This window comes from Tyto alba, unplaced genomic scaffold (genome assembly GCF_018691265.1).
Source record: "Tyto alba isolate M040663 unplaced genomic scaffold, T.alba_DEE_v4.0 Super-Scaffold_49, whole genome shotgun sequence".
In the NCBI taxonomy this organism is placed as follows: domain Eukaryota; kingdom Metazoa; phylum Chordata; class Aves; order Strigiformes; family Tytonidae; genus Tyto; species Tyto alba.
The window spans coordinates 1,699,751-1,713,383 of NW_024881325.1; the positions used below are offsets into that span (position 1 = coordinate 1,699,751).

Sequence of the window (13,633 nt, forward strand, 5' to 3'; positions counted from 1 at the left end):
TTTAATTCCTGTCCAAACAGGAAAGTGCTTAGCACTGCAGGATGAGAGTGAGTTTATTTACACATAGTTTTTTATTCATTTTCAGATTTCTTGATGTTGTTTGCCCTTTCTTCAGTTTCAGACAGAAACTGAAAATGTAAATGACCTGATATTAACGGTGGAGATGAAAATGCTTGCTGAATCAGCAGTTCATTTAGTTAGAAAACAAAATCAGGACTATCTTTCTGAAAACAGGAAGGGTAGAATTTCACTGGCAAGAGCTTCTAAAAGTTAAAATTCTGCATGGGAGTTTTTTCAACTTGCAATTAGGTTGTGTGGCTTGCTAATTGTACACAAATAGCTTTGACTCCATAACAATTTCAAAATATATGTGGCATTTGGCTTACAGGATTGTTATGGAGTTTTTTCATTGTTGCTATTGTTTTTCCATTCCTGCAAGGTTTCGTTTGCCTTTAAAAGGGGGGCAGGGGGAGGAAAGAGTGCATTTCTCAGGAAAACTATGGTCTCCCAATGCCTGAGAAGAACAGGCATTGTGTGTCTGCTCTGTTCAGATTTCCTAAGCTGCTCTGTTTGTATTAATCTTTGTGCAAGGTGTGAATCGGCAAGCCCAAGGTATCAGACTACATGCATTCTAGCATTTCATTTAAAAAGATACTGAATTTTCAGCTTTTTTGAAGACAGTCCGTATGTTCTGTCTGATTCTGAAGTGATGTAGCTATCACTTTGTGAATTAGCGACTGCTGTCGAGTTCACCTGGAAACCTTTCCGTCGACAATCCGAGATATCAGATGTACATCTCAGGTCAGATTGAAGGTCTTTTACTTTGGCCAATGCCATCAAGTCAGTGATGTCGCACAAAGAAAAATATACCCTACTGATTTGTGTGTATTTTGGCTTGGAGTGGTAGTGCAGATATCAGTGGGAGGAATGTGCTGAATGCTCTGAATTCAGATCCTCCACAGAGCAACGTGGAGTATTTTGTTATTAAATTATGTTGAAGCAATCAAACACAACAACCACATGCTATTGTTCTAAAAACAAACATTCTGTTGAGAATGCATTGTTATGTATAGTTTCATTTAAAATCATGTACAATTACTTCTGGCATTGTGTTTCATTCAGCAAAAATGTGGTATCACAATATGGTTTATTAGACTAACTAAATCCACTTCAAACAAGTACAGTACCCAGAAGACATTTTCTTGTGAAAACCTTTGAACACAACGATCCCTGAGGACTCTGAATTAATTCAGGAAGGGAAAATACGTTACTGGTATATTTTTGGTTGGCTTTGATGGGGGAGGAGAAATTATACAGGCCTATTAGAGCACTACACAAAACATGCCAATATTTTGCATTTTCTAATATAATGAAATTTGACAGATGAGAAACAGACGTCTCAAAATCCAGTCCTAATTGAAAAAAGGGAACTTGCCATCTGCAAAGCTAGGTCTGCTATGCTTCAGTGAGGCTTGGTTTACATTAGAGGAAATAGGTATGATGTAACTAATCTTACATTTTAGATCTCAGGAGGACAATGATCCACAGAAAAAAAAATGGCTATATTGAACCAGATTTATCAACAAGTCTTTTTTTTTAAGAATAATTTGTAAACAGAGATCTGTAAAGAACTACTGAATTTTAATAGCTCTTATATAACTCTGTAGCAAATGCATATAAATATAAATCAGTCCTTCCTAGGGAAATCCTTTAATTTCTTGATAACAATGATCTCTCACTATCTTTATCCAGAACTGGTTTTTTTTTTTTGTTTCAGAAAAGCATAATAGTTATTTGCACAAACGGAGTTTATATTTTGAAAACAATTAAGCTTTGCTACCAATTAGAGACTGACCTTTATCATGGAATTTACAGTCAAATATGTTATATATTGAACTCTGTGCATTCTGTGGGACTGTAATATCTTATGTGGCATGGAACTGAAATCCTATTTCTCAGATACTCTTGTTTCTGTAAGACCTATATTCTCGCAAAACTTAATTTCTGTGAGAACTAGATGATTATCGAACCAGGATGATTTCACTGAAAATAGGATTTCGAAATCAGTTCATGTTACCTCAAGGAATATACTAGCTGCAGGAATACTGTAACGTTTAAGTCACTTCAAGAAGTCCTGTGAACAAAGATCTTATAAAGAAAAACAGTTTGTGAAACAAAACAGTATCCTAGCCAAAAGCTCTAATTCTAAGTGAATCTGTCATTGCCTAGTGAAATTATGTTAGTTCTGCTGGCTCCACGGGTGCCATCTCTTATGCAGCTCTGAAAACAAGATGAGAGAAAGGAAAGAGAAAGATAATTCCAGCTGGAACATGACATGTAGAAAGCTTTTCATTGTGAAGTAACAATTTGGAATTTGCCACAAATCCTATAAAACGGTTCAGCCTTTTGATATCGAAACAGTTGCTTTTGCGTTATATGTAAAAAGGCAAAATGCCCACATAACAATACTAAGAAGCGGATGAATCAATAGCAACAGAATGAAAGTACTCCCATTTCCCCAGTCAATCATTTTATTGTTTCTGAGCTGCTGAGTGCAGCCTCACTCTGCCTCAGTGATTCCAAATCTTACTCTGAACTCATTGTTAGAAAGCTGAAGAGTTGTTCTTAATGTTGGTATATTATGCTTTAAAACAATATTGCAAGTGGCAAATGAAATCTAGTATTCTGAATTTAATACTGACAAGACAGAGAGACTCTGTGTGTGAGCAGTAGGATGATTACCTTATTTTTACCAAAGAAATTCTTTATGCCATTAACAGCAATGCCAAATTCTCATTGCAACAATCGTTTACTGATGGTATCTTTGCAAAATACGCTTCGGTAAAATGAGATTTGGAAAACTTTTTTCAAGGAGATACTCTTCCTGTTGTGTTCCTCTGTGCCACTGAGGCATATCCTCAGCTGGCAGTGAGTGTCATGCTATACATGTTAAAGAACTTGAAGCATCTTTTAAAATATTATATATACCTGAGCTGAAAATTAAGTCTATCACAAGAAGAAGGTTTAAGGAGAAGAAGTTGGATGTCTGTGTTTAGGCAGGAAAGTCAATAGTCCAAGCCTTATTGGGATAATCGGCATTTATAAACAGAGCAAACTTGCTCAACAAGTTGTTGTCAAGTAAAGAAAAAGCTCAAAAGGTAATTTTGTAGCGTGTGTAGATATCATGGAGGGACTTGACCTTTTGTATACTCTATCTTCTGCATTGTTTAGGATATAGTGGTGTTTGGGAATTATAGAGGGTATACCTGTGGAGACCCAGACACTGTTACTCGACCTGCAGTCAGACTAGTATTTGAATTCAGAAATGTTGCTGCATTCACTTTTTCTGTTTTCTGAGCGTGTTCTTTACAGTAAATTTTGAGCTGTGAATAACTGCTGCTTGTTTAAACACTGTAGTAATTTTGCCACAATCTGAGGTCAGCAAAATTTGAAGTTTTATCCCCGAATAGTACCAAGAAATAGTTCATATTTGACTGCTACACAAATACTGCTCTAGCAAACCTGTGAGAACAAAGAAATGCTTCATAATCACACCGAGAACTGCAGATAATCACTGTGGGCTTTGAACCAAAATCCTGGTGACTACAATACATGTGACAGTCTCCGAAGAAGAGCCTCAAACTGCTGAATCATATCTGCTTCAGCAAAAGAAGTAGCACAGTTGCTCAGTCAGACATACTTTTGCATGTTTTATCATATTATGATTTTAGAACGTGTGTTTAAATGCAAAATGCACTTAATCAAAGATATTAAAATGTAAAGGTATGCAGAAGGCAATTTCACATGTGAGGAACATAAAAAAAGTGTAATTATTGTTAGGAATATGAAAGAACACAAATCTGTAAGTAAATAAACAAACAAAATATTTTTTCCTGAGATACTATAGAACACAAATTTACACAAAATTATACTGGTGACTCTCAAAACTAAGGGGATCTTAGCCTTTCCCAGTTACTGTGAACATTTTTTTCCTTAGCACAGCTTCCTGCAGAACTTTCAAAACCAGTGAAACAGCTGTATGGCAATGAATAAAAACCTAAGGAAAAACTGAATAAAGAAAAGTAATACTAAAAAGAGAAATGTGGTACACCCTTGGCACAGTCTGAATGGATAAAAGACAGGTTGCAAATAACACATAAAAAACCCGAAACATCAATCAACAATCTTCTGCATCAGAGAGGTTTAAAAGTGGTGTCCGATTCACTTCTAGTTATCGCTCACCTTAATCATTTCAACTCTATTTTCCTTTGGCTGTCTGTAACCTAATTTAATTGAATCATAAGAATGTCCTGTTACAACTACTTGGTTTTGTCTTTCACTTCCCTCATCTGCTCCCTTTGCAGTTTTCTCTGTGAGCTTTCGAACAGCAATTCTGTCTTAGTTATCTCAAAGGCCTCCACCACAGCGCCACATCTAGTTTACTCCCACTGCTATTTCTTCCAATTCTCTACATTTTTCTCAAGGCTTACTGTTAATCATTTCCTTTGTATTTTTGGTACAAGCCACATCTATCTGGAGCTCCTTACTGCACAAAATGCACCTTTTGGTACAGCAAACCAAGGAGTCTAGAGCATACATAAAAGCACCCTAGCAACTTGAAATATACCATAATACCTGTACGTTAAAACTTTTGCCTCTCGTTTCCTTTTTTTTTTCTGAATTAGATAAGTTTCTTGGAACAGAAACAGCATTTTTCTCTGTAAGAAATTTTTTACTGAGAAAGTATAGCAAACTGTCAACACCCAAAAAAATAATGTTCGTATCCTGAAGTTCTCATTCATGAAAAATCTCTCTTGCCTTCAATGGGAATTTTCCTTCCTCTTGAATTGGCTTATTTAAAAATAACATCTGATGATCTCCTAGGCTTTGGTCACAGTCATCTTTTCTGACTCTAGTTTCACTGGGTCATTATAAAACCACTAGACTGGGTTTCTCAGAGGAGCTTAAGGATTTTAGGTGCTTAAGTCTTACTGGACTTCAATTGACCTCGGGCACCTGAATTCGGGGGACTCCTTGGCAAGTTCCGGGCTCGGTACCCGTCTCCTGTGTTTGCCTCCTGGACTCTGAAGTTGTGCTGGGGAGCACAATGTTTGAATTGGGTTTCACTTCTGAAAAACTCACACTGTAAAAATTCCCACCATAAAAGAAGCAGGGGGCAAATGGAGATTAATCTCAGAGGAAATCAAGGCCACAGTCTTTGTGCTTTTTGATTTTTTATATCACTGTGCACTGAGTCATACCCAGCTAGTTCAGAGTTCATCTGCAACACAGAAGTAAAATTTAAAGCTATTGCAACTCAAACCCAAAATTATTAACAGTTTTGAAGTACTGAAATTTGGGAAGTTTCTGAAAGCTATAAAGAAAGCAACTAGATTTTGCAGCACATGCCATGCATCTAGGTAATCTAAAAACAAATATCTAAAATGGATAAGAAATTCTCTAAGTATCTTTTAAAAATTACTTTATAATATTGCATAAGAAAATTAATAAAAAGGAGCCATTTGGAGACAACTTTCTGCTTGCAGATACTTACTTACAGACTTTCTGAACCGTATTTTATGGTGTTATCAGCTGAACGGTAGAAATAAGTGATCTCTGCAAGACGAGCACAGCTTATTAGCATGAAATGTGCAATGGAAAGAGTGGCCAAACGGGTCACTGAGTCCAGCCACCTACAGCTGAAAGCAGTCACCTCGTAAAACCACCCGCAAACAAATACCAAGCTCCACGTTCAAAGCTGCCGTTATCCCTGCTTCAGAAAAACTCCCCAAACCTCACCTCTTTGAGAGTTAACGATACTTTCCTAACCAGTGACTGACATATATTCGTGGCTTGTGCATACACATTTGTTTTCATGCCAACTTTGCCTTTTAGTTTACACTGCAATTTTTTCGCCGTGAAGTAAAACCCCAATGTATTTATAAAGAGCTTTGATTTCTCTCAGCCTTTTCTCTAGAATACAACACAAGCCAAGCTGAGTTAGTAGAACTGGATGCACGGAAAGGTTACTAAGATCACAGGAATAACAGCCTATTTTTCAAATGATAAAAGAGGTTTAAATGATAAAAATCAACCTCTTGACCTTTCTGAAATCGAAACATTGCCTTAGACGAGTCATTTAAGGCTCGCTATAGGCATGGCATTTTATTGATCAACCTACGAAATTAATTTCATAGCTACCCAGCAAATGTTATTTAAATTATTGACTGTTTTTTCATGGAGCATTCTGATAATCAGGATGTGTTACCTAGTATAAAGTAGTTTTAGCAGTAAGAAATTACTGGTGGTCATTGTCAGATGTGAGGCAACTTTATTAACTTTCGTGGCTGTAGAATTAAGTGATTTATTACCTCAAGTTAGAAAACAAATGCTACAAATTATGTTAAATAATAATTGCAACCACTTAAGAAGATATTTGGGGACAGGCAAGTAACAGGACAGCTGTTATTATGAAAGATAATAATGGTTAAAAAAAGAAAGATTTTGCTTCTTGCTGAAGAATAATAAAAAAGATAATCCTGGCCTCTCGCAGCTGTGACTTTGGTTGTAAACATCCATCCCAGATTCGTCCATATGGAGGAGAACTCTGCTGGCACAAGCCCAGAAAAGGCATTTTCTGTACAAGCCACATCTATCAGTCCTCCACTGCCAGAAGTATCTGTGGCTAAGCTGATGAGCTGATGCTAAAAGCTATCGTGACACTTCTTAATAGCAACTGGAACCTGAGTGTGGAGAAGAACTGAACCTGTGATTTTTAAAACTTCCAGGCTAGTATGACAGCAGAAGTTGAATCTATGCCTTTTTATTTATTATTCTTTCAATAGGTTAGCATTTACCTTAGCAGGAAATATTTTTAACGGTAGCAACTACGCGCAACTCCATCTATGTTGATTTTCCAGAAGTGAATTACTTGATATGGACTGTTTATCCCCCAACTATATCTCGCTCTTCCTTGCCATAAATACTCCCAGTTTACTGTGGAAAATGCATTGCGGTATTGGGTAAACCCGTCTCTGTGTGTGCAACACACAAATGATCAAACTGTTTCTAAGACGAGTTCTAAAACTTCTTTGAGGGAATTCTAGTAAAATCTTAAAAATAAATACAGGAAGAAATTGTCAAATAGTTCTCAGGAAGTGACATATATAAATGTTTAGTATACTAAGAAATCTTTAAGACATTAACAGAGGAGATTGCTGTTTCCATAGACTTACAACTCCCAATTTTTTTCCTAGATCGTCCAGGTTTGTTAAATGTGAAGCCCATTGAAGATATACAAGACAACCTGTTGCAAGCTTTGGAGCTCCAGCTAAAGCTGAATCATCCGGAATCGTCACAGCTGTTTGCAAAGTTGCTGCAGAAAATGACGGACCTCAGACAGATTGTAACGGAACATGTGCAGCTGTTGCAAATAATAAAGAAAACGGAGACAGATATGAGTCTTCACCCACTCCTACAAGAAATCTATAAAGACTTATATTAATGACCATAGTAGTTCTAATCCGCTGACATAATGTATGTTCTTCAGATTGCACTATTTCTTTGAGGGAAAACTTTGCATACCTAAGAAATTACTGTGAAACAGCATTTAAAAAGAGAGAGCTTAGTATAGTAGATCTATTTTATGCATATTGTTTATAAAGACACATTTACAATTTACTTTTAATATTAAAAATATCTATATCATGAAATTGTTGGCAGTATTTTCAGAATTAATTTTTTAAACTATCTTATTTCTTAAAATTGCTTGTCCAGTATGATTGATGCTTCACTGAAGTTGGTAAAGCATGCAGTTAAATTTTCAACTTAAAAAATAAAAATCTTTCTCCTTAAACATTTCTAGGGAAACGTTTTAAGTATTACGTTTGATTTTGTGCTCCCAAGGCAGCAGCAAAATAACAATAAAATGCAGTCACAGATTAGTGTACCTTTCTATGAGAGCTTAAAAGGCAAAAGTTAGAAGTGTCAGCTCTGGCAATATTTGTGCCTACCATACCATAACTTTACACTGGTAGAGGCCTTCGTGTAAGTAAGGATTAGGCCCGTCATTTGTGGGCAAGCCCCAAAACTCCATGCCATTCTTGAATGAAGAATTCTTGAACCGAGAATTAATTAAGGAGCACGCGCTGCCTCTCCCTGGCAGGAAGCCGAGCCTTCCGGGGGCTGTGCTGGTGCTGGTGCTGGTGCGAGGCCGCCCGCGCCGCGGCCCCCGGCACGTGCCACAGCAGCGAGTGCCGGCACAGTGTGCAGCCACTCTGCTACCTCGCTACTTGGAGTAGGTTTGTACAAACCCCTGGGCCTGAGACCTTCCCAAATTATCTGAGGAACCATCATTGAACAACATACTCCGTCAAAAATGTCACGGAAAATTGGAATAGCGTGACTCCTCCTAAACAAAAGCAAGGTTTTAATTAATTCTTTAAAACATAAACCTCTGATGGAAACCCTAGGATGTTAGTTTGACTTGAGCTATCATTGTTTATCACTGGGAACAAGAGTGCTTGGAGATCTTCATGGCTGTTAAGACTGTTAATTTTCTTACACATGTTGCCCTACCATGTCACCTAAGATTTCCGCCGGGAGCAAAGCATAGGAGAGTGAATAAGTTTAACAGAAGGTAAATTTCCTTACACGATTTTCTTCCGGTATTCTCAGTACTGATGTGAGATTGCCTGAGATTCACAATTAGGCTGCCTGCATTTACTCGGTGTGAATGTGACCCCTGACAAAGCCGAGCAGATGTGATCCACACTGGTGGACCAAAAGAGGGAATGTTGGAAAAAAAAGCCACTAACCTTCACATCTATATTGACGTAAGGAGTGGTCCTCAACTGAGTATCCTTGGTTTCCTCATCATGCCCACATTTTATTTATGTAGCAAAAAGTGTGCCTTAAACTTAGTGAGACAAGTTCAGTGGTGATGCCTAAGTGGACCAGGAGGTAATGTAGGCGTACATGTGAGTAGACTGGATTTTCAGGGAGTATAAATTGGCCTTACTCCCAGTGTAGACCTTGACGATCTAAGTTGCTTCAAATTATGCAGTAAAGAGGCTGACAGAGACAAGTATTAAAATAAATCCTTAAGCTTATGCCTTCTACACCCGAAAATGTCTCCTACTACTTATTTCAGATAACCTCTGGGCCTATGGTCAGTAGTATGCATTTTGCCCACCAGGACGTTTGGAGAATTGGATCATTCAGCCTCAAGGCTTCGAACCCACAGGTGAAATTGCACCGAGGTGAAGTCAGTATGAGGCTAAAGCAAACAGCTTTGATCTTCACGAAGTTCACAGTGAGATCATTTCACATAACTTGGAAATGACTGCCCTAAAGCAAACGGAATATTGCTTATTAATGCTCATTGCATATTGCCTATTAATGCCTAGGATGACATGTTTCAAGATAGACATGTTTCAAGACGCACATTTCAAGATAGACACATTGTGCCAGCTGAGCATCAGATTCTGACAGGAATTACATGCACACTAATTTGTGGTTGTTATAATTCAAAAGAAAAATATTCTCTCTCTTCTTGTTTTAAGTAGTTTTCCACTGGACCCTAGCCATCTGAGATTTTGCCATCTGTCATTTAGTGGGAGAACCTCTATTTATTTGCAGAGTTCATCGCCTCCTGTAGGAGGATGTATCAAAGATTAGATGGCACTGAGATGGACCCCAGCTCTAACTTGGAATTCCTATAATAGCGACACACAGCAAAAACTCTTAATCTGAGCCTGCATTTCTTATACAATCCAGTTTCACATTGGCTTCACTAGAAAAGAGAGATAGTTTTAAATAAAGAAGAATTCTAGGACACGTTCTTATGTAAGTAATGTTAAATTATTTTTAAAGGACAGTGAAAGAGTTGCACTGACAATGAAATCAAGTTCATTTCTTTGTTACAGGAAAAAATTTTGTGTAACCCAGAAGCACATTAACTCAAAGAGCTTAATTCTACTTTATTGCAAGTGGTAATATTTTTGAAAGTAGCAGTTCAGCAGTGACAGTGTTTAAGCCATTCTGTCCAACATGGACGTACACAATCCATATATTTTGAGACTGGTAGTGTAATCGTAGTCATAATGGTCTAAGAATAAAAGAGAAGGCAGTTTTGCAGGAGCAGGTGTTAACTTCTATTAGGGTGAAGGGACTGAATGCCCCAAAGCCTATACTTTTCTTTCAACTGTATAAGCTGCTTTAATAAAATATATTGTTCTCCCTACATCCTGTATTCTCTTACATTTTGATAGTTATTCATCATGTTTTCCTCAAGCCATGGAAAATGTTAATTTTTATGTGAATTACTAATCACAGAAATGTTCTGATTCTAAATGGTTACATCATGGTTAGGAAGTTTTGCCTAAAATACTTTTCTACAAGAATAGGTCTTAAGGGAAAAATGTTCATTTAATGGACAATTGCTATGTACTTATTTAGAACAAATGACTGTTATGAGGATATGAAAACATTTTCTCAAAAAATAGCATTTTCTCTTGTGAATTATATTCAGAATTTTGATCTAATTGTAAATACTTTCTGTTTCTATGGGACTTTATTTATTAAAAACAAAAAACTTGCTAATGGGAGTTTATAAGTAGGTTGTAATATTTTGAGACTCTCTGGAGCTTTGGTTAGAGTGGACCATGCCATAAATGAACACTTTGGGTTTTGATCTTCAGTGCTACTAAAAGCATTTAGCAACTCAAAAATAGAAGCAGTCAGCTGGTATATGCCTTCCTTTGAAGAACTTCACCTTGCTTGTGTTTTACTGTCCTGCCTCGGTCGTCTCTTCACTACATCGTAACATCTTCAGGGACGATGTGCTGAATGCGATACTGGTACATCCCCACAGGTTTTGAAACTTCAGAGCTGTTATTCTGTCTTGCATTTTACACAGATTTCCTTTTGCCATAGAAAAATCACGTCCAGGGACAGTACTTTGGCATACCTGTGCATACGCAGCAACTGTCTGCCTATTTCCCCCACCCTGTCAAGCATCAGCTAGTCGTCAAACCATTTCTTGTAGAAGCTCAAAGTTCTTTACTTAACAGGAAAAATTGCCCTCTTCAGACAAAGTTCACTGGTGACCATTTCTACAGAAAATATTGCTGTCAGTACCCTAAAATGAAAAGTCAAATGAGAGGAAAACATTTCCAGCATCACCATTATTATAGCAAAGGCAGCTGAGACCATTTCAATTACGGTTTCCATAACAGCAATAAAAAACTGGTTATCCTGCTAATGCAGGTAACGAACTGCCTTTCAGCACTGCAGGAAAGGGAGCAGTTGAGTTGTGTGTTCCTAATGTAATCTTTTCCTAACATAGACAGCCAGTCAGTAATCTAAAAGACTGAAGCCTACAAAATGGAGCTCCTGGCAATTGTCGGCACAACTCGTGTTACAAAGCTGCAGCAGTGCCCCAGTCCTGCCCTGCCCTTTTGCTTTAGCTCGCACACTCTGGGTTCTGATTCCCCACTGGTACAGTTAAGCCCTGGGGGATCAGAATTTCATATTTGATTGTCAATTGTAAACGCTGTCTTGAAGTTGAGCGCATTTTAATGGGACTTTTCCTTTTACATAAGAGGTAGTATCTCTCCCTTATAGAGAGCCAACATCAGCTTTGTAAACAAGCAATACAAAGCTGCAACTAGAGATTTACAAAAGGAGGAAAACAGAAATTAGGGGAAAAAAACCCCAACAAACTAGACTCCTGGATCAGCAGCTCAATCATACACCCATCAAATGCTTCGGGTTTTCATTCAAGGATTGGAAAAATGTATGTGCCTCATCTTAAATACCATTCCAAGTGCCTTGCCTGCGTTGGTTAAAAATCAGCTGCATAGGTGTGTCTCCAGCTGCATGAGCACAGCTGTATATTTTCACACTTACCAGCAATAATTAGCCCTGAAAACATTGGTAACTGTGGGAAAAAAACACATTTCTAATTTTCTCATTTTTATATGCTGATATGCAGGGTATAAATGCGAAATTAGAGAAGCGAAGCAGCACATCTTAAATATTGCTCACTGGCTTTAAGAAAACAATCAGTAGGCAGTGACTGACCCAACAACAAAAGGAAGCAAGGAAAAGATCCCAAGACTCCACATACAATATAATGCTATTATATATGTGTCTGTACACATAAGCAAGGACATACATTAGGTTCATCTATAGTATAGCTCCTAACCAGAAACCATTACCAGTAATCTGTGGGTGGAAGCACCTCAGACAGTAAAAAATAACTGCTACTTGTTACCTTTTTTGCTCATACATTCTGAGAGTCGCCTCAAAGCATGTATCACTCATTTCCCAGTATGAAAAGAATATTTAGATATAAGTATTTTTGGTTCTGGTCAACCTGCATTGCCATCTGGCCTTCTATTTCATCACTCCTCTTTTGACACACCCCTATTTTCAAGGCCTGCTCAGGGTTCAGCAGGATTTCTCCTCAGTGGGTGAGCTGGCGGTTGATAGGTACTCCCCCAAGTTTCGGTGTTGAGTTGGAGACGGATCTGAGCAACCACAGCTCGGGATATGGAGGCAGCGGAGTTTCTCTATGCCTGCTCGTTCACCAGACCTGGCAAACACATGCTCTGTTTCAAGGACTGTACAGAGTAACCCTGTTTACCGTGCCCTAGTCTCCGGACCTTCGTGTTCTGTATAAAAGCTGCGCAGCTGTGAAGATATCAACTCTTCTTCCCGATGTGTACAGTATGTAATCTTGGAAATGTATCCTAATCACACTTATTTGTATGCAAGGCACCCAAAGTTCCTAAATGAGATTAGAGAGTCCTGCCACACTTGGCCTTGTGGACACCAGCGCTGTTCCAATTAACTTCACACACCAAGACAAGGCAGACGGAGGGAGGGAGCAGCAAGTGAGTTTTACACTATCCTGTTCAGGAGCCACAGACAAGAAACAGCACTCGGCTTAGTACCCAGTCCAATAGCTCAGGCTGCCTCTTACGGGTTCTTACATTTATAATTTGCAACAGCCAATTGCCTTAAGAAATTTTGTGTTCGCAAGAAGTTTTAGTGTAGCAAAGTCAGTAAACAGCGTCTATACATAAGCTCCTGAAATACAAATGGTTAGTTCAATTCACAGTCACTTTCATGACAGAGGTCTTTTTTGTTTGATGTATCATATCCCGTGCTAACTTATTGCATGAACACAGTATCTACACTGTAGCTTATCTAGATCACATAGCAGGAACTCTCTGGGCAAGCCTTACTCGAGGTAGTAACTTTTAGATCTTCAGGGTTGAACTCTTCAGGACTTCTTTTAAATGTGAAATTGATTTACTTCAATAGACTTTTACAGACAGCTAAAATCAGCTCTCAACTCTCAAACGGGACAAGTTTCTAGTTATGATTTTGCTAACTGAATATAACTTTCAGCTCGGCTTTTGTCAAGGGCATGCATGGTAAAGCATAAAAAGAGCTTTAGCTGCAAATGAAAGTAGCCCTTCCATCGAGACACATATTATTGTTTAAGGACTTTATTTTTAATTATTAAGCTTCCTTATTGTGCTGGAAATGGGCAGCATTTTCATAACAGCATTGGCCAAGAGGAATATCCATTGCTCATTATGTTATATGCTGTTACCCAACA

The 13,633-nt window shown here is 38.0% G+C and overlaps 1 protein-coding gene across 4 annotated transcripts in view; it reads left to right on the forward strand.

Moving 5' to 3' along the window:
* The window catches only part of PPARG (peroxisome proliferator activated receptor gamma), a 60,378-nt gene extending 52,666 nt beyond the window's left edge, over positions 1–7,712 (forward strand). For all 4 annotated transcript variants that reach the window (XM_042807042.1, XM_042807039.1, XM_042807040.1 and 1 more), the window contains exon 7: positions 7,257–7,712. In XM_042807042.1, coding sequence (XP_042662976.1) covers positions 7,257–7,504 — 248 coding nt within the window. In that variant the 3' untranslated portion in view covers positions 7,505–7,712. The remainder of the gene's footprint in view (positions 1–7,256) is intronic.
* Positions 7,713–13,633: the final 5,921 nt, after the last annotated feature.